Below are 22,502 nucleotides of genomic sequence, written 5' to 3' on the forward strand. Positions count from 1 at the left end.
ATCCTTGCAATGGTTGAAGCTAAAATATGACTGGCACAGTAAAAACTCAGTAAACAATAAATGTTGTTCTAAAGGGGCTGCTAATAACATTGTTTGCTGACCATAGTTGATTGGCCCAAGCTGGAAAGAGAACATCTTTGTACAGATCAGAATAATTTCCTCAGATTTTCCCCCTCTTTTCCCCTTTTTCTTTTCCCCTTTCTTCCTTCCTTCCTTCCTCTCTTTCTTTCTTCCTTCCTTCCTTTCTTTCTTTCTTCTTTCTTATTTCTCTCTTTCTTCCTTCCTTCTTCCTTTCCTTTCTTCTTTTTGGCACATGAGTAGCCAAAGTAATTCCAGTTCTTAAATAGTACAGCTGTGAGGTGTGAGTTGTGAGAGCTGCTGGCCTCCATGTCTCTGTTTGAAAGTGGCCAGTTTGAGAAAACAAAACTGATAGCCTGAAGGGAAATCCTCATGGTGTTTGAGCCCCAGTGTCTAGTTGTGCCAGTGTCCAGCTGAACCTCTGCTTGGTTATGTTCAGATGAATCAGGGAATTCTCTTCTATCACCTGTTGTCTAAGTTCACCTGCCTAGTGCAACCTTATCTTTATGTGAGACAGGACCACGAGATGATCATGCCCACTGAAAATCAACAAGGAGTGCTGTGACAGATTCCATATCCTCAGCTCAAGGCCTTATCAACTAATTGTTGGCAAATTCTAAATCACACATATCCTGTGGTAAGCTGATTAATAGCCTCCCAAAGATGTCCAGGTACTAATCTTCAGAATTTGGGAATGTGTTACTTTAGATGACAAAAGGCACTTTATAAGTATTGTTAAGTTAAGGATCTCGAGATGGGAAATATATCCTGAATTATCTGGGTCGACTCAACGTAATCATCAGGGTCCTTCCAAGAGGAAGCAGAGAGCCTGATACAGACTTCGATCCCAGACTCTGGGATCGTGACCTGAGCTGAAGGCAGATGCTTAACTGAGCCACCTAAATGCCCCAATAAAAATATTTTTTAAATAAAAATTTAAAGAATTTTTTAAAATTCCTCAGGGTGGGTAGAAAACTTTTACCTTTGTTTTCAACAGGATCTGACACACCAATATTATTATGCTCACCACTCTGTATTGCAATCATTTGGTTCCCTCCTCAATGTGTACACAGCAGAAAATAAATTCACATTGGATTAGACTTAATGAATCAACGTGAATTGAAGCCACATCAAATTAGTCATTTCTCTCTAACAAACTTTAATTTTTGAGGAATTTTACAGTCCTAACTACATTCTCAATACTTAGCTCCCTTTATTTTTTCTCCAAAAGTTTCTCCTTTCCTGATGTTGTTTTGATACATTATAGGCTTTACCACTTGTCTTAGTTTCTTGTTCTGGGTTCCCAGAGAAGCAGATGCTGAGCCAAGAATTTACGTGCAAGCACTTTATTGGAAGGAACAAGGAATATGGAACATGGGTAAGAGGGAGAGGAGAAGTGACACATGGAAGAAAATACATCAGTTAATTTTATATTAAGTCAGCTACCACAGGGAATGAGGGAGTTTTCATCTTGTGGGGAAATTCTGGAAAATGCTACAAAATACAAACCTCAGAAATATCCCAGCCAATGAGTGAAAGACATGATAAACCCCATAACTCTCCATCAAGGGCTGTCTTTGTTGGGGCAAAATTCCCTGAGATTTTTGCCACTACTATTGGGCAAAGTTGGTGCTGGCTGAGGCTGGCATTTGGCAGTCATGCAGTGGACATGTAGGGAGGATCCCAGGTAATGTGGAGAAATGTGGACAGCATCTACCACTCCATCCTTCACTGAACACTCAATTCTATCAACATTCTTCTCAGATGAGCTAAGTTCTGAACACATTCTACATATGTGTAGATACCATTCTTGATGACACCTCCACAGAGTCCCAGAAAAAAAAAAATTTAACCATGTGAGAGAATAACTCTTATTCTATTGTATTAATTATCGCATGTTTTAGGATCTCAGAGGGTGTATCTTAAAATTGCATATATGAGAAATAAAAGTCAAGTAAAAGAAGGAAAGAGAGGAAGGAAGGAAAGGTGGAAGGATCACAAGGAATGAAGCTACATCTCAGTTTTCCTAGGCAGCATATTGCTATGAATATAATCACAGAAATCTAGATTCTTATTCTGAAGTTGAAAATCACATCACTGTTCATATAAAAATTAGGATAGAAACTCTGTGTCAGCTAGCCAGGTTATAGTCCAACTCAGTTTCACCCTCTTCTTTTGAAAAGTCGGGTGAATGAGGGGAAATGTCTTCAGGACATTTTTTCAAGGTGACGTAAAGTCAAACATGTGAAGGAACAAAGAGGAACAGTTTCGATATGATAAACACTTTGGTATGATCATGCATGATTTCATTCCATTTCTAGTGAGGAAAACAAGCATGCAAATAAATGAAGGTGAAGAACCTCAATGTTTTAGAGGATAATTTTGGGGGCAACCACAGCAGCACAATAGGATACGTAGTTTAAACCTAAAGTTAGAAATCTTAAGAATGGCTACAAGAAAGCTGGACAAACATGGAATTTTATGGACAGCATATAGAGAAGACAAGTGAGAAAGTTCTTTGGAGGGATTTGCTGAGGAGAGACTAATACAAAAACAAATAAAAGAGAATTCATGGAAGCTTTGGGGAATGGATAAATCAAACATGTCTATTAGAAGGGAAGAAGACAGATTCAAGTTCACATTTTCTTTTGCAGCCCCCAATGTCCACTTGGTTCTGAGGCAAGTGGCCCATCATGGACATGACGCTGCTCTGCTGAGCCTTCGCAGGGCTCCCTTCACATCCTTGTTCCTCAGGCTGTAGATGAAGGGGTTCAGCATGGGGGTGACCACAGTGTACATCACTGAGGCAACCGAGCTTCTCTGAGAAGAATGGGTCAGAGCAGATGTGAGGTAGACACCCAGGCTCGTGCCATAGAACAAAGAGACCACAGAGAGATGAGACCCACAAGTAGAAAATGCTTTATACTTGCCCTCAGTGGAGGACATCCTCATTAAGGAGGAGACAATCTGAGAGTAAGAGAAGAGGATCCCAATGAGAGGAAACATGCACAACAGGGCAGTGGCAACATACAAGCAGATGTTATTGATGAGGGTGTCAGAGCAGGCCACCTTGAGAATCTGAGCCAGTTCACAGAAGAAATGTGGAAGTTCCGTGCCTGGACAGAAAGTCAACCGCCCTACCAGTAGAATATGAATCAGGGAAACCCAGAAAATGGTGAGCCAACAAATCAGAACCAGGAGGACACAGAGTCGTGGGTTCATGATGACAGTGTAGTGCAAGGGGTGGCAGATGGCCACATACCTGTCATAAGCCATCACCGTCAAGAGGAAATCATCCATTCCAGCAAAAACCATAAAAAAATACACCTGAGCGATGCATCCTATATAGGAAATATCTTTGCTGTGTGCCTGGATGTTCAGCAGCATCTTGGGGATGGTGGTGGAGGTGAAACAGATGTCAACAAGGGACAGGTTGGAGAGGAAGAAGTACATAGGGGTGTGGAGATGGGGGTCAAAGAGGATAGCCAGGATAATGAGCAGGTTTCCCAGCACGGTGACCAGGTACATGGACAGGAACAAGCCAAAGAGGAGAGGTTGTATTTCTGGATCTTCTGAGAGGCCCAGAAGGAGGAATACTGATACTTCTGTCTTGTTTTCTGCTCCCATGTAGCTGGTGTGTTTGCTGGAGAAGGAGACAAAAGCAACCTTCAATGAACAGCCAGCTGGCACCTCCTAGTATTTACCTTTGATCCCATTTTGCATGGATATCCTTTACCCTTCATTAGTCCTTCCCACGCCAGTGATCCACTCATTGAAGTGGTAGCCCATTTCCATTCTAAATGTGCATAATCATTCAGTCTATCTTTGACTTGGCAGACATCTTTCTCTTTTTATCTGCTACTTACTGGTTCTAATTCTTCGATTCAAATCTGTGGATATAAACCAGTTTCTTCCTTGAGATGATCATCCAAAATAATTGAAGACATTTAAGGTCTTTGATAACTTTCTTTATTCTGATAACCCTATCATAATGATTAAGATAGGTTTTCAACTCAAACAATCTTCACTCTGCAACCCGATGTGTCCTACTGATGTCATAGTTAACTCTCAAAATGTCTTTTCTCTCCTAAAAATGTGGTTACTGCTATTACCTTTTTAAAATAATGATTCAAAATGCTTTTGTGCACAGTACGATGTCAATAAATAATAACTATTTTCATTAATGTATTCCTTTTATGGCAATCACTTTTTGGTAAATAACTGTCCCCAAATACAGTATTATAGAACTGTGATTTAGAAAAAGGGATCTTGAGTCAGACTTTCTGGAATAAAAAATTTGGTCTACCAACTTACTCTCTGTGTGACCCTGACAAAGTTGACTAATCTCTTGTAGCTGCAGATATCTCAGCTCTATAATAGGAGTAGTAAATATTCCCTACATTGCAAGCCTGGGGAGTGAATGGAATGAGATGATGCATGTAATGTTTCTAGTGTGGTTCTTGTGACATACAGAGGACACTTGACAAATGTGGGCTTCCGTTCTTACCATTACAAAAACTTTGTCTTGTATGGCTATCGTTTATCAATATTCTACTTAAACTGTGGCAGCCACCAAAAATGGAATTCTGATCACCATAAACACAATGGGTATGTTACCTCTTTTGACTACCATGTAGCACTTCTAGTTAATTAAGACCCTATGCTTCCCTCTTTCTGATACCACCTGCCAAGTGGATTCTTCCAAGAAAGAAGAAAAAGCCTATGGACTACATAAATAAGAAGGGGGAAAAATCACAAATCATCACAAATCATTAAAATGAAATACAAAGCATGTGTGAGAGTGTATACTGTATGTTCATGCTCATAAGTGGGAATGCGTTACATTAAAAATCAGAGCAGTTAATTGCAAAAAAGATTGATTTGATAAAAAATATTTAAAGCTTCTATAAATCAAATCATCCTAAAAATTGAAAGGAAAATTTAAGATGTGAAAATAAAAGTTTTAGTTTATTAATGTCTATAGAATGCTAATTAATCAAAAGGAAAACAGAACCACTGAGGACCAGTTTAGCTTAGGAAGGTGGGTAGAAAAGACTTCTCTGAAATATGAATATCTGAGCTGTTAGAGAAAGGATGGGTAATTAATCTAATTAATTAAGATAAATAAGGAGAGGGGGCACATTTTGGGCAGAAAGAATAGAATTCGCAGTTTCCCCAAGTTGGGTGAGCTTGGTAATGGAAGGGATTTAAGAGGCCAGTGAGATGGAGATCAGACAGTGAGGTTCAGGAGGGTCAGAGTACGTGAGGAGCACATGGGGAGCTTCCTGTACTATTCCTTAATGTGCTTATCATGTTGGTAATTACATATATAAAATTACATATATAATGTATATCTATTGATATCTAGATATATAATATATATTTTGTGGGCTAGAAATGGAGGCTGTTTTTGCTCACCATTGTTTTCTCAGGGACTTACATAGTGTCCGCACATAGTAGTTGTTCAACACATGCAAATGTTAGATGTATAATAAAGACTGAGACCAAAAGCATCCACTAGAATGCAAAAAAGGGAATCTTCAAGCTCATCGTATACCTGAATGTGAACACAAAATAGAATAGTAAGGTTAAACGCAATGCATTCATACCTACTTAAAAGAGTAACATATCATGAACAAGTCATACCTATTCTAGGAATGGAAAGATGTTTAATGCTAGGATGTTTGCAAAAACAGCTCACCACAAATAAAGGGAAATGAAGAGGAATCATAACCATAATCACAATAGAAAATGAATTCGAGAAAATGCAGCAGCTGGGTGCCTGGTTGGCTCAGGCGGTTAGGTGACTGCCTTCAGCTCAGATCATGATCCTGGAGCAGAGTCCCAGAATCAAGTCCTACATCGGCTCCCTGGTCAGTAGGGATTCTGTTCTCCCTCTGATGCTACCCCCTCTTATGCACTCTTTCTCTCTAAAATAAATAAATAAAATTATTTTTAAAAAGGTGGGGGTGCCTGGGTGGCTTAGTAGTTAGGCATCTGCCTTTGGCTCAGGTCATGATCCCAGGGTCCTGGGATTGGCCCCTGAATGGGGCTCACTGCTCAGTGGGAAGCCTGTTTCTCCCTTTCCCACTCCCCCTGCTTGTATTCCCTCTCTTGCTGTCTCTCTCTCTGTCAAATAAATTAAATAAAATCTTAAAAAAAAAAAAAGGAAAATGTAGTAGCCATTCCTGTAGTTAGTTGCCAGGATAGAGCTTCTCATTAAGGAGGAAACCAGAACAATTTCTTTCTTCCTTTTTTTTTTTAATTTTATTTATTTATTTATTTGTCAGAGAGAGAGAGAGAGAGAGAGAGCACACAAGCAGGCAGAGTGGCAGGCAGAGGCAGAGAGAGAAGCAGGCTCCCTGCCACGCAAGGAGTCTGATGCGAGACTCCATCTCAGGACCCCGGGATCACGACCCCAGCCAAAGGCAGTGGCTTAACCGACTGAGCCACCCAGGCATCCCAGAACAATTTCTTAACCCAGTGAGGAACAGCTGTTGAAAATTGCAGCCAACAGAATATTCTACATTAAAATACTGAAATATTTGTGTTAAATTCATGAAAAGGCCAAGGCAGTCCATTCCAACTTTAATCATTCAACATTCTCATGAATATTTAAAGAGATTGATGAGAAAAGGAAATTAGCCTGAGTGTCAAATACCAGAAATAATGACATCCTTTATAGATATATAGTGGATACAAAAGGAAAACAAAATAATATAGAACTATTAAGTGCTATCAGTAAGTCAGGGGATATAATAGAAAAATCCAATCAGAGGAGGAACAAAATAGTCAATACCCTGTGTTTAATAGATCTTCAGTGAGTAGTTAATGAATAAATAGTGGGACAGGCAATTGAACAGGAGCCTACAATTCATGTGTAAGAATAGATAAGAGGAGGAGACTCACTGGAAAATAACTTACCGGAGAGAGGATCTAGACTCTGAAAGAGAGAGAAGGAAACTTAGCAAGAGCTAGAAAAGACTGACTTAAGTAGCATGTAAAGCAACTTCTAAATACAGAGACTTCAGCTTTGTTGACTAACTAAATATGGGACTGTTTCATTGTTTTACAGATAAAGCCCAGTGCCTACCTTCTCACTCCTTTCCCTCTTATCCTCCAGCTCTGACTGGGAAGAAATGATCCTACCCTCTCTGAGTGTCATCACTGAAGCTTTTGCTTCTCTATAGTCTGTCTTGGAGAAGCCCTTTTGGGTTTTTCCCTAGGCTGACAACAGAGAATTGTAGGAAAGGGGCAGCAGGGATCTGTTATTATCATCTCAAAGGTTAAGTTCTTAGAGTTCCTCATTAAGTAAATTGCTCTACTGGTGTTCTTCTCTCTGAACCATTCCATTCCCTTAGGATAGAAAGATGAAAGAATGGAAAAATGTCAGATAATGCTATGTCTTGTAGACAGCAGCTGACCAAGATGAAGATATTTTCTTCAAGGGGAAAGTCTTTTCTCTTTGGTTTGACTTAAATGAAAGTTTTCTCCCAAGGAATGTTTAACTCCTATGAGAACCAAACCCAGGAGTGAACATTCCATGATGTTCATCCCTCAGAAGTCTTTGAAGATTTCAAAGATCACTTGGTGTCTGCAGTGTCATGGGGGCAAAGAAGTTCTTCCTGAAGAAAAGCAGAGTGGTTAATAGTTTTAGTTCTGTCAAAAGGACTAACCAAATGAGGACTGAAAATATCCCTTGACATTTGCTGGTGACATAGAGTCATAAACAATTCAGGTTAGATGATGAATGGTTGATGAATGGATGATATACAGATGTCAATATAAACCATCTATAATTTTGTCAGGGAAGGTAAGGATAGAGGTAAAACATTGTATAGGAAATCATGGAGTATGGATGGGTAACAAAATTTTGTTTAAAGATTTTATTTATTTATTTATTTATTTGACAGAGAGAGATCACAGTAGGCAGAGAGAGAGGGAGAGAGGCTCTCTGTTGAGCAGAGAGCCTGATGCGGGACTCGATCCCAGGACCCTGGGATCATGACCTGAGCCGAAGGCAGCGGCTTAACCCACTGAGCCACCCAGGCGCCCCCAAAATTTTTGTTTAATGGAAAATAAGGGAACACGTTTCATGTCAAAGAGTGTGATCATATTTACTGCAGACATTTGAGTACACAACACATACTGACTACACAATTCACAGGGTGCATGTACAATCTAAATCAATGGCAATCATAAGGTGCTGTATCACTGATGTGTAGAATATGTGGGTCCAGAAATCAAGGCTTGTTAGTAGAAGGAACCCTGTCTAATGTCATGCCCAGTGAGCCGAGTGGGCAGTATTTGCTTCAGGTCTTCTCAACTCTGGCCTCAGCAGCTTTAGAGCTCTTGATGCCTACAAGGGTAGCACTTGCAGAGACATGGAAAAAAGTCCCGTAGAACTTCAAGTTATGCAGTTGCCTGGTACTTGAGGTCCCTCATGGCAGAAAGAGGAGGCACCATCTTGACAGAGTTAATTGACCCCAGTCATGAATGTTATTGTTTGAGCATGACGTTGGCACACACTGGTATCCTATTATGTTCGGTCCATGGGTGGGAGCAGCCAGCAGCATCCTCAGAGCAAAGAGTGGTGGGTACAGATGGCTGTCAGGCAGGTACGCTTCCACAGCGAGAGATTCAAGTGGTGTGATCTTGGGTAAGTGAGTCAGCTTCCTTTAGGTGAGGGCAATTCTCTTGAGAGGGCTAAAGGCTGGGAGCTATCAAAGGCCTCACTCCCTGAATCTGGAGAATAACTCCATAATTCTAAAGGGAGAAGTTGGCAACCCAGCCCTAGTTTACTGTCCACCCCATCACCATTTGGATAGTGACCCGCAGCCATGTGTACAGGGTCCATGAGAGTTTATTTGTGATACGTGAACATCAGGATTTGGGAAGAACTGTCTTTAGGAAGCGGGAGCCACACTGAGAAATTAAGGATCTTGAGTAAGGCTGAACCAAGCATAATGTTGTCTTTCTTACCTGCTCCTTTGTAACCCAATTCTCTCCCACTAAGGCCATTAAAACAGAACATGAGATCAACCCGTGCCACTACCAAGTGGAAATTATTTGCGGGGTATTTCATCACAGGCACATCAAACTGAACCTTTCCAGCAGCAAACTCAATTTTTTTCCTCCCTCTCTCCTTCCTTTCTTAATAGGGATGAGATTGGGGGCACTTGGATGGCTTTTTGGTTAAGCTGTTAAGCACCTGACTTGGCTCAGGTTAAGTTCCATCCCAGGGAGATTACTTCTCTCTTTCCCTCCACACCTCTCTCCCCACTCATGCTCTCTCTCGCAAATAAATAAATAAATAAATAAATAAAATCTTTTTAAAAATTTAAAAATAAGGATGAGATAGGTATTTTGCATGGTCTATCTTTTCAAAACTTTTTAATGAAAAACTTTCAAAACTTTTGAATTTGAAACCTGAACCTATTCCTAAGACAAATAATAACTATTTTAAAGCAGGATAATAAGTCTCAAATTACTAATATCACAAAATTACTTTAGGGAAAGCTGGTGTAGATGCAATTTGTGAAGAAAAAATATGGAAACCTTATTTAAAACAATTTTGATAAACAGGAAAGTGGACAAATTGGAGTTCATAGAAAGGATATTGGTAATTTGGGAAATTGTATCATAAAATGGATGGATTATACAAATTTTTTCATCTACTTGAAGAGTGATGTCTTAGTTTGGGCTATTATAACAAAATATCATAAACTGGGTGGCTTTAACAACAAAAAATATTCCTCACAGTTCTGGAGGCTAGACGTCTGAGAGTAGGGTTCTGGGACAATCAAGTTGTGGTGAAAGCCCTTTTCTGGGTTGCACATGGCTGACTTCTCATTGTATCCACACATAGCAGAGAGAAGAAACAGATTCTTTTTTGCTTCTCATAAGAATATTAATTCTATTCATGAGGGCTTTATCTTTATGACCATCTAATCCTAATTACCTTCCAAGGCTCCACCTCCTAATATCATCACTTTGGGGGTTAGGGTTTCAATGTATGAATTTTGAGGGAACAGAAACTTTCAATCCATAGTAAGTACTAATGGGGAAATGAGCTTCCATTGAGCATGTGAATGGCTGCTACAAAGGTTAATGACATAATTTCATTCTTTCTTATGGATGAGTAATATTCCATCGTATATATAGACCACATCTCTGTCCATTCATCTATTGATGGGCACTTGCATTCTTTCCATATCTCGGCTATTTTAAATAAATCTGGAATAAACATAGGGGTACACATATCTTTTTGAATCAGTGTTTTTTTTTTATTTCTTTGGGTAAATACTCAGTAGTGAAATTACTGAATTATATGGTAATTCTATTACTGAGCCATAAAAAATAATGAAATATTGTCATTAAAACAACATTGATAGATCTAGAGGGTATAATGCTAAGTGAAATCAGAGAAAGACAAATACCATATAATTTCACTCATATGTGGAGTTTAAGGAACAAAACAAATAAGGGAAAAAAAGAGACAAAAACCCAGACTCTTAAATATAGATAACAAGCTGGTGGTTGCCAGAGGGAAGATGGGGGGATATGGGTGAAATAGGGGAGGGGATTAAGAGTACATTCATTGTGATGAGCATTGAGTGATGTATAGAATTTTTGAATCATTCTATTATACACCTGAGATTAATACAACACTGTATGTTAATTATGCTGGAATTTTAAAAAACTAATTTTTTAATGAAATAAAGAAAAAAATTAGTGGCACATTTGTTTCAAGAGAACTGTAGTATAGTTTAAGTTCTATAATGTACTTGCAGAATGAGTCATCTATCTTTCCCCAAACAGTCCTTGGTATCAGTGGATCCATTACAGGGAATTCAGTCTTGCTTAAGGAAATCCATCTTCTCATTTAAAAATTTTAAGAAGTGGGGGCGCCTGGGTGGCTCAGTGGGTTAAATCCTCTGCCTTTGGCTCAGGTCATGGTCCCAGGGTCCTGGGATCAAGCCCCGCATCGGGCTTCCTGCTCGGTGGGGAGGCTGCTTCCTCCTCTCTCTCTCTACCTGCCTACTTGTGATCTCTGTCTGTCAAATAAATAAATAAAAATCTTTTAAAAAATTTTTAAGAAGTGAAATGAATGACATGGATTTCTTTCCCACCTCTATGAGTCTATAAACCTCTTAGTCTGCATTTATTTCGAAAACGTGGTTCAAATTTGGTTTCATTCATTTAACAAATATTTGAGTGCCTACCATGTGGTATGGACTCACTGTGTATAGTCAGACCAAAGTTGGCTAAAAACAGATCATACAATGACTATGTTGTGTAAGAAGTGGCAGATGACCACAAACTGGTCATAGGCCATTGTGGCCTGGAGGAAAATGTCCAAATACCCAAACACTATGAAAAAATACATCTGAGTGATGCAGCTTGCAAACATAACGGCTTTGTCCTCTGTATGGATGTTCACTAGCATTTCTGGAACCATGGTGGAATTGAAACAAATATCAGAAAGACAGGTGAAAGAGGATGAAGTACATGGGTGAGTGGAGGTCATAGCCAGAGCTGATGGCGAGAATGATAAGTAGGTTTTCAAGGATTGTGACCAGGGATATGGACAAGAATAGCCTGAAGAAGAGAATCCCAAGAAGAAAATTCTTGGGGAAAAAAACCTGTTTGGTTTCCTGCTCCCATTTAGTTGATGATTCCGCCAGGAAACAGGCAAAGCAATGCTAATTAAATAATTAGCATTACTTTAATTAATTAATTAATTAATTAAAATAAACAAACTGGAAGGGCGCCTGGCTGGCTCAGTCTGTAGAGCATATAACTCTTGATCTCTGGGTCATGAGTTCAAGCCCCATGTTGACATGGAGCCTGCTTTACAGTTACAAGAACAAAAATCAAATATAAGCCCCCAAACATAAAAATATTCCTATGATATTAATTCCCAAAGAAAAACAAAATCAAACATTTTCACTAGCAATCTAATATTCATTCATCAAGAAGGATTACAGAAGCCATTATCAAATGGGGATATCATATGGCGATAATCGTATGGGGATAATCTATTCCCTCCTTCTGATCTTTATCCCAAACCAGTCATTGCTTTCAGATCTATCCCAATGGACCATTGGCTTCTGAATGTCCAGGTCAGAATCAGTCCATTTAAGGCACAGCACATCAATGGTTTGACCATTCTTCTTTCTTTTTGGCTGGAATTTGTCTTTCAAAGGATAATTCTGCCTTTTCCCCAGATTTCTTTCATATTGTAGCAGATCTGTGCCTGTTGGTGGTGCTCAGGCCTTACTTTGCGCTGTGGTCCTACTCCCTGACGACAGCTAATTGGATCAGAGAGTAGTGTCTGGTCCAACCTGGCCAGTTTCTTCCCTAAAAAATTTGGAAATGAAATTCAGATTCTGGTTAATAATCTGAGGGCGTAGAGTTCATGGGATACATCAACCATCAAATTTATAAATAAGATAAGCACATCTGTTATCATCATCATCATTTATTTAATTCACTCTAGAGTCTGAAGTCTGCTTCAAGGTCACGAATATAAAATCTCTAAGGATTTTAAATTAGATTCTCTTAGCCACTATGTCCTTGTTCCTGGACTTACTGCTAGCAAAACCTCACATGCACATATTAGACATTCCTCTTTACTTTGGGAGCCCAAATGGATCCCCCAGATTATAGTGGGGGGAGAAGTATGTGGTTGTACGGATGGATGGTACACTCTAGAAATAGTGTTGGTTATGGGATCCAAGCAGACCTGGGGTTAGCAGGACAACAATATTATCCTTATTGCCCTGGTCAATGACCTGGGAGCAAAAGGGCAGACAAGAAACATCTAACATTTCAGGGACATCCAAGGTTGAAATCTCAAAGATCCTAATTAAATAAATGTTCCTTTTGTTGGGGCGCCTGGGTGGCTCGGTGGGTTAAAGCCTCTGCCTTCGGCTCAGGTCATGATCTCAGAGTTCTGGGATCGAGCCCCGCATCGGGCTCTCTGCTCCGCGGGGAGCCTGCTTCCTCCTCTCTCTCTGCCTGCCTCTCTGCCTAGTTGTGATTTCTCTCTGTCAAAAAAAAAAAAAAAAAATGTTCCTTTTGTTTTCCTTACTTTTTTTTTTTAAAGATTTTATTTTTAAGCAATCTCTACACCCAGTGTGGGGCTTGAACTTACAACCCAGAGATCAAGGATTTCATGCTCCTCCGACTGAGCCAGGCAGATGCCTCCTGTTATTTTATTTCTAAACAGCTTAGTTAATTGGGAGAGCAAAAACCATAATAAAATGGAAGCTGTGGGGGCACCTGGGTGGCTCAGTGGGTTAAAGCCTCTGCCTTCGGCTCAGGTCATGATCTCAGGGTCCTGGGATCGAGCCCTGCGTCGGGCTCTCTGCTCAGCGGGGATCCTGCTTCCTCCTCCCTCTCTCTGCCTGCCTCTCTGCCTACTTGTGATCTCTGTCTGTCAAATAAATAAATTAATCTTTAAAAAAAAAATGGAAGCTGTGCTTGACAGTTCTATTCCAGTGTGGGAGATTTGAAGGTGATCGTGTTTTTCCTCACAGTGGGAGTTCTTCTCTCCCTAGGTATGATCTCATAGTTCACGTTTCCCTCTAAAAAATATCCCATTAGAGTCTGAGCTACATGTTCTTTGCCAATCAAAATACTTAAATAGCAATTGTAAAGGGCCTGCTAAGTGTCTGATGGCACCCTCAGTCAAAGACTTGCCCTATCAGATATGAATACAAAAGCACATAACAGTGTCAATAAAACCTACTAACAAAACAAATAGTAAACACCATGGTCTTTAACATTATTCATTTACTATGAACAGCACCCCCTTACATGTGTTACCATTTTTATTTTAGAGATGAGTAACAGATGTAGAGAGAAGCTGACCAGCTTGCAAATGGCAGAGCTGGAATTGGACCAGATGCCTGACTTCAGAATAGGTAGAAAACGCAGTTTTAGAATTTGAAAATTAAAAGGTGACTTTATAAGTCAGTGGGAAAGAGAGGACTCACATAAAGTGTGAGAACAAATTTGTCTTTTCATTTGGAAAGAATAGCTTTCTAGCTCTCACTGAACAGAAATATGTCATTGGTAGAGTACATTTTAGAAATGAAAAGACAAATCTGAAGTCTAGGAAAGAACTGTTGAAAAATTGGTTTGTTACAATACATGGACAAAGATATTAACAGTATGATGCAAAATCCAAATCCAAATCATGTCCTGTCAGATATCACATATCATACTGGAAGGAGATTGTGAATTATGGCACTAAAGAAATGAGATTTTATATGTTAAAAACCCTATTCAAATTACCATTTTGGGAACTAGACTAATATTCTTGAGGGGTCCAGTTAGACAATGTGATATCTCCTACAGTCCTCTAAGTGGTTAGTGCCAGTCTTTTTTTTTTTTTTAAATTTTTTATTTATTTTCAGCATAACAGTATTCATTGTTTTTTCACCACACCCAGTGCTCCATGCAATCTGTGCCCTCCCTAATACCCACCACCTGGTTCCCCCACCCTCCCACCCTGCCCCTTCAAAACCCTCAGGTTGTTTTTCAGAGTCCATAGTCTCTCATGGTTCACCTCCCCTTCCAATTTCCCTCAACTCCCTTCTCCTCTCCATCTACCCTTGTCCTCTATATTATTTGTTATGCTCCACCAATAAGTGAAACCATATGATACTTGACTTTCTCTGTTTGACTTATTTCACTCAGCATAATCTCTTCCAGTCCTGTCCATGTTGCTACAAAAGTTGGGTATTCGTCCTTTCTGATGGAGGCATAATACTCCATAGTGTGTATGGACCACATCTTCCTTATCCATTCATCCGTTGAAGGGCATCTTGGTTCTTTCCACAGTTTGGCGACCGTGGCCATTGCTGCTATAAACATTGGGGTACAGATGGCCCTTCTTTTCACTCCATCTGTATCTTTGGGGTAAATACCCAGCAGTGCAATTGCAGGGTCATAGGGAAGATCTATTTTTCATTTCCTGAGGAATCTCCACACTGTTCTCCAAAGTGGCTGCACCAGTTTGCATTCCCACCAACAGTGTAAGAGGGTTCCCCTTTCTCCACATCCTCTCCAACACACGTTGTTTCCTGTCTTGCTAATTTTGGCCATTCTAACTGGTGTAAGGTGGTATCTCAATGTGGTTTTGATTTGAATCTCCCTGATGGCTAGTGATGATGAACATTTTTTCATGTGTCTGGTAGCCATTTGTATGTCTTCCTTGGAGAAGTGTCTGTTCATATCTTCTGCCCATTTTTTAATATGATTATCTGTTTTGTGTGTGTTGAGTTTGAGGAGTTCTTTATAGATCCTGGATATCAACCTTTTATCTGTACTGTCATTTGCAAATATCTTCTCCCATTCCGTGGGTTGCCTCTTTGTTTTGATGACTGTTTCTTTTGCTGTGCAGAAGCTTTTTATCTTGATGAAGTCCCAGAAGTTCATCTTTGCCTTTGTTTCCTTCGCCTTTGGAGACATATCTTGAAAGAAGTTGCTGTGGCTGATATCAAAGAGGTTACTGCCTATGTTCTCCTCGAGGATTCTGATGGATTCCTGTCTCACGTTGAGGTCTTTTATCCATTTCGAGTTTATCTTTGTGTACGGTGTAAGAGAATGGTCAAGTTTCATTCTTCTACATATAGCTGTCCAGTTTTCCCAGCACCATTTATTGAAGAGACTGTCTTTTTTCCACTGGATATTTTTTCCTGTTTTGTCAAAGATTATTTGACCATAGAGTTGAGGGTCCATATCTGGGCTCTCTACTCTGTTCCACTGGTCCATGTGTCTGTTTTTATGCCAGTACCATGCTGTCTTGGTGATCACAGCTTTGTAGTAAAGCTTGAAATCAGGTAACGTGATGCCACCAGTTTTATTTCTGTTTTTCAACATTTCCTTAGCAATTCGGGGTCTCTTCTGATTCCATACAAATTTTAGTATTATTTGCTCCAGCTCTTTGAAAAATACTGGTGGAATTTTGATTGGAATGGCATTAAAAGTATAGATTGCTCTGGGCAGTATAGACATTTTAACGATGTTTATTCTTCCCATCCAAGAGCATGGAATGGTCTTCCATCTTTTTGTGTCTTCTTCAATTTCTTTTAGGAGTGTTCTGTAGTTCCTCGAGTACAGATCTTTAACCTCTTTGGTTAGGTTTATTCCGAGGTATCTTATGGTTTTTGGTGCTATAGTAAATGGAATCGATTCTCTAATTTGCCTTTCTGTATTTTCATTGTTAGTGTATAAGAAAGCCACTGATTTCTGGACATTGACTTTGTATCCTGCCACGTTACTGAATTGCTGTATGAGTTCTAGTAGTTTGGAGGTGGAGTCTTTCGGGTTTTCCATATAAAGAATCATGTCATCTGCGAAGAGAGAGAGTTTGACTTCTTCCTTGCCAATCTGGATACCTTTTATTTCTCTTTGTTGTCTGATTGCTGTTGCTAGGACTTCTAATACTATGTTGAACAAGAGTGGTGAGAGTGGGCATCCTTGTCGTGTTCCTGATCTCAATGGGAAGGCTGCAAGCTTTTTCCCATTGAGGATGATATTTGCTGTGTGTTTTTCATAGATAGATTTGATGAAGTTCAGGAATGTTCCCTCTATCCCTATACTTTGAAGCGTTTTAATCAGGAACGGATGCTGGATTTTGTCAAAAGCTTTTTCTGCATCAATGGAGAGGATCATGTGGTTCTTCTCTCTTCTCTTATTGATTTGTTCTATCACATTGATTGATTTGCGAATGTTGAACCATCCTTGTAACCCAGGGATGAATCCTACCTGGTCATGGTGGATAATCTTTTTAATGTGCTGTTGGATCCTGTTTGCTAGGAGCTTGTTGAGAATCTTAGCATCCATATTCATCAGTGATATCGGTCTGAAATTCTCCTTTTTGGTAGGGTCTTTGCCTGGTTTGGGGATCAGGGTAATGCTGGCTTCATAAAAAGAGTCTGGAAGTTTCCTTCTGCTTCAATTTTTTGAAACAGCTTCAGGAGAATAGGTATTATTTCTTCTTTGAAAGTTTGATAGAATTCCCCAGGGAATTGGTCATGTCCTGGGCTCTTGTTTTTTGGGAGGTTTTTGATCACTGCTTCAATCTCGTTACTAGATATCGGTCTATTCAGGTTGTCAATTTCTTCCTGGTTCAATTTTGGGAGTTTATAGTTTTCCAGGAATGCATCCATTTCATCTAGGTTGCTTAGCTTATTGGCATATAACTGTTGATAATAGCTTCTGATGATTGTTTCTACTTCCTTGGTGTTAGTTGTGATCTCTCCCTTTTCATTCTTAATTTTATTAATTTGGGCTTTTTCTCTTTTCTTTTGGATTAGTGTGGCCAATGGTTTATCGATCTTATTGATTCTTTCAAAAAACCAGCTTCTAGTTTCGTTGATACGTTCTACTGTATCTCTGGTTTCTACCTCGTTGATCTCTGCTCTAATCTTGATTATTTCCCTTCTTACGTGTGGAGTTGGTTTGATTTGTTGTTGATTCTCCAGTTCTTTAAGGTGTAGAGACAGCTGGTGTATTCTGGATTTTTCAATTTTTTTTGAGGGAGGCTTGGATGGCTATGAATTTCCCCCTTAGGACCGCCTTTGCTGTATCCCATAGGTTTTGGAGTGAAGTGTCTTCGTTCTCATTGGTTTCCATAAATTGTTGAAGTTCTTCTTTGATCTCCTGGTTGATCCAAGCATTCTTAAGCAAGGTGGTCTTTAGCTTCCAGGTATTTGAGTTCCTTCTGAACTTTTCCTTGTGATTGAGCTCCAGTTTCAAAGCATTGTGATCTGAGAATATGCAGGGAATCATCTCAGTCTTTTGGTATCGGTTGAGCCCTGATTTGTGACCCAGTATGTGGTCTATTCTGGAGAAGGTTCCATGTACACTTGAGAAGAATGAGTATTCTGTTGTTTTAGGGTGGAATGTTCTGTATATATCTATGAGGTCCATCTGGTCCAATGTATCATTCAATGCTCTTATTTCTTTATTGATTTTCTGCTTCGATGATCTGTCTATTTCTGAGAGAGGCGTGTTAAGATCTCCTACTATTAATGTATTCATATCAATATGACTCTTTATCTTGATTAATAGTTTTCTTATGTAATTGGCTGCTCCCATATTGGGGGCATAGATATTTACAATTGTTAGATCATCTTGGTGGATAGTCCCTTTAAGAATGGTGTAGTGTCCTTCTGTATCCCTGACTACCGTCTTTAGTTTAAAATCTAATTTATCTGATATGAGAATCGCTACCCCGGCCTTCTTTTGAGGCCCATTGGCGTGAAAGATGCTTCTCCATCCCTTCACTTTCAGTCTGGGTGTATCTTTAGGTTCAAAATGGGTCTCTTGTAGACAACATATGGATGGGTCCTGTCGTTTTATCCAATCTGCAACCCTGTGTCGTTTTATGGGTGCATTTAGGCCATTCACATTGAGAGTGATTATTGAGAGATACGTTTTTATTGACATTGTGTTATCTTTGAAGTCTTTCTTTCTGTCGATTGTCTCTATATTTCTGTTCAATGCTATTCTTAGGATTTTTCCTCTTTTATAGAACCCCCCTTAATATTTCCTGCAGTGTCGGCTTGGTGGTTGCATAGTCTTTCAAGCCTTGCCGGTCTTGGAAACTCTTTATCTCTCCATCCATTTTGAATGTCAGTCTTGCTGGATAAAGTATTCTTGGCTGCATGTTCTTCTCATTTAGTGCCCTGAATATATCTTGCCAGCCCTTTCTGGCTTGCCAGGTCTCTGTGGACAGGTCTGACATTATTCTGATGGGCTTTCCTCTGTATGTAAGGAGCTTCTTTGTCCTAGCGGCTTTCAAGAGATTGTATCTACAATTATGATTCCTCAATTTTACTATGAGGTGCCTGGATGTTTTTTTTGAATTTATAATCTTGGGGGGGGACCTTTCTACTTCTAGTACATGAACACTTGTTCCATTCGCAAGATTGGGAAAATTTTCATGAAAAACTTGTTCCACTATATCTTCTAGACTTCTTTCTTTCTCCTCCCCTTCAGGGATTCCAATAATTCTGACGTTGGAACGTTTCATGGCATCATTTATTTCCCTGATTCTGTTTTCGTGGCTTCTAAGCTGTTTGTTCCAGGCTTCCTCCTGATCCTTTCTCTCTATTTGTTTGTCCTCCAGATCACTAATTCTATCTTCTGTCTCAGTTACCCTAGCTTTTAGAGAATTTAGATTAGATTGGAACTCATTGAGAGCGTTGTGAACCTCATCCCTGGTGGCCTTCAGCTCTGCCCTAACATTATGAACCTCCTCTCTGGTCGCTTTCAATTCTGCCCTAATCAATTCTGTTTGGTCATCCATGGCTTTCTCCAACCTAGCTATTGCCTGGATAATTGTTAGCCTGAATTCTCTTTCTGACATATTGTCTATGTTGATAGCCGTTAGCTCTGTTGCAGAAGGCCCATCCTCTGTATTTTTCTTCTGTTGGGGATTCCTCCTCCTAGTCATTTTGGTGAGAGATGACTGGACAGATGTAGCTGGATGTATTGACCGTGGTGCAGTCAAGGTGCACCCTGGAACGCTTCTGAGCACTCAGGATTCCCCACCCAAATGAGAGAAAAAAGAAAAGAAAAAGAAAAAAGAGGGAGAGAGAGAGACAGGAAAAAAAGGGAAGATAAAAGTGAAGGTTCAGCTCAAATGGGCCCCAGGGTAAGGTTTATGACGTATACAAACAAAAACAGACAAACTAAAAGACTGATAAAAGTATATGACGAGAGAAAATATATATATATAGAAGCAAAAAAAAGGAGGAGCCTCGTCAAGAAGAACCCCAAGTATAAGATTTATATACTATCCAGACAAACATAAATACACAGAGACACTGGCAGAAGAAAAAGATGGGAGCATGGTTATAGATTCTCGGTGTGGGCGAGGAAGGTTATTTTGATTCTTCCTGGATGTATCTTGATATCTTTGTTAAAGGACTCAACTTTCCTAAGAAAAAGGGGGATTAAAAATTGGTTCACCTATAGGGGTAGCATTGCTTGGAGAAAGGGGATTACCTTGAAGTTTAACTCTATATGAATATTAGAAAATAAAAATAAAAAAGGAATAAACTGGACTAAACTAAATTAAAAATTTTTTTAAGAATTAAGAAAATAGAAAAGCAAAAGAAAAACATATGTGTATGTATCAAAAAATTCAGGTTAGAAGTTTATCATGGAATTTGATGTACTGGACATCTCACTGTGATGGTAAATAGGTTAAAAAATTATCTATATAAAAAAAGAAAAAAAATGAACCAGAATAGTGGGAAAGAATTAAAAATAAAAGTTGTATCTATGAAGTAGTGGTGGTTGTTCTCTTGTAGTCTTTTTTTTTTTTTTTCCTGATTTGTTTTCTGGGGGAGGGGGCTGCCACGTGGGTTTTCAGTCAATGATGTTCCCTGAGTTAAGTCCTCCCGACCCCCTCAAGGGGGTGGGCTCTGAGAAAAACGTTTTTTTTCAGGTTTTTGTTCTCTGGAGGTTTTTATGTTTGTTCACTTCTTTTCTCTCGCCTTGACAGCTTTTGATGGTTTTTGGAGGTTTAGAGGAAAGAAAACTGCACCCCAACCTCCCTCTCAGAGAGAAGCCTCAGTCTGCTCCCCTGCAGGTGCTACAGCCGCTGGGCCGCTGGCAGAGCAGGTTCTGAGTCACGGTCCCTGGGGACGCAGGATCTCCTGCTTGTACGCAAAACCAAGGCAGCTGTGGCTGTCTGGGCAGCTCCAGACCGCCAGAGAGGTTCCAAGCAGCAATCGCACACTGAGATTTTCCCGCTGGCTGGGGCTAAGAGCTCAGGGCTTGCGCGCACCTCTCCCAGGGGATGGTTTGGGGCGCGGCGCCTCCAGCTCTATCGGCTCTATCGCCGCGTGGGTCTATCGCCGCGTGGGTCCCAGAACACCAGGCTGGGCGTGCACCTCTCTCAGGGGAGGTTGAGGCACGCGCATCTCCAGTAAGGTGCGCGTTCTGCCGTCTGGTGTGGCTCCCAGCCCCTCACGGGAGCCAGACTCCACCCGTTCTCGGGCGCACTGGCGGCTCTGGGACAAAGACCAGGTTTCTCCGCCGCACTCTCCGGCTCAGCGCCAGGGGATGCTGCCCTGGGTCTGGGGACTTAAGCCCCTATCCCTATCCGCCCCGGTTCCCACAATTTCCCCGCGCGAGTCTTTGCTCTTTTGAGTGCTTTCAACAAGACTCCAAGTTAATGCTGGTCCCCAGATGCCGGGCACTCTCGTATTGGGGTATTATTTTCCAGTCGGTCGCCTCTGGTGGCTCCCTCCCCCTTTTGTTTATCTTCCGATATCAGTCCGACGTTCCCACTCCACTTTACCTGCCCACTGGCGTCTTCTGGCCCCCGTAGAGATCCAGACGTGTATAATTCTGATCTCAGGCTGATTTCATGGGTGATCGGAGTTCTTTGGTAGGTAATCAGCTCACTTTAGGGTGCAGGTTGAAAAGGCGCCTCCTCCTACTTCCCCGCCATCTTGTCTCCCCTCTTGGTTAGTGCCAGTCTTATTTTAAGTTATACAGGACTTCAAGGCTACCGTAGAAAGTATTACTTCTTCAGAGGAACTTACTTTCTATTGAAAGAGCATTTCTGGGGGCACCTGGGTTGTTCAGTCAGTGAAGTATCTGACTCTTGATTTTAGCTCAGGTCATGATCTTGGGCTGTGAGATTGATCCCCACATTGGGCTAATGTGCTAGGCATGGAGTCTGCTTGAAGCTCTCTCTTTCCCTCTCCCTCATCCCTCCCCACAACTCTCTCTTTAAAAAAAAAGAGAGAGAGAGAGAGAGAGGGAGAGAGCGAGCATTTCTGGTACAATAATAAATTAATTCTCCTCTTTTAAGGATGTGGGCCATGTACAGATTAACATATATATGTACATGTGTATTTTTTGTGTATATAAGTGTTAATGTGAAATTGAATTAAAGTTCTCAATAAAGAGTGGATCGATCACAAAGGAATGAAAAAGGTGATCTCAGACTTACTCTTAGTGTGACAGTAAAAATCATCAAAGTAGACAAATGCTCAAATTTGGATTTCCAGCTTTGGGATAGATAACAGTGTGTAACAGAACTCAAAATTTTTGATTTAATGAATAAATGATTTAAAGAACAAATTCTGGTTTAATGAAACAAAATCTTGTTTCTTTCTCTTGAAAAGTGTCTACCAACTTGGGCAACCATCCAGGGGAGTCCCCCACATATTGGCCAGCTTTCTAGACTCTTTGGATCTTGTGATGTCTTCATCCACAATAGCTATATCAAGGGAAGAATGAACATGAAGTATAATGTACCTCTTCAACTGTTTCAGTCTAGAAGGGACCCACCACTTCCATTCATATTTTAGTGGACACATCAAAACCTATTATTAACACCTTTAACTTCAAGGGACAAAGAAAATGCCATTCTTTGGGGT

The 22,502-nt window shown here is 40.3% G+C and overlaps 1 protein-coding gene across 1 annotated transcript; it reads right to left on the bottom strand.

The window, feature by feature from the left end:
- Nucleotides 1-2,769: 2,769 nt before the first annotated feature.
- Nucleotides 2,770-3,705, bottom strand: LOC308349585 (olfactory receptor 7D4-like; the record flags this gene model as incomplete). The annotated part of the gene is made up of 1 exon (XM_080814361.1): nucleotides 2,770-3,705. The coding sequence occupies one exon, from the start codon at nucleotides 3,703-3,705 to the stop codon at nucleotides 2,770-2,772; it is 936 nt and encodes a 311-aa protein (XP_080670487.1).
- Nucleotides 3,706-22,502: the final 18,797 nt, after the last annotated feature.

This window comes from Martes martes (assembly GCF_963455335.1).
Source record: "Martes martes genome assembly, chromosome: 1".
Lineage (NCBI taxonomy): Eukaryota > Metazoa > Chordata > Mammalia > Carnivora > Mustelidae > Martes > Martes martes.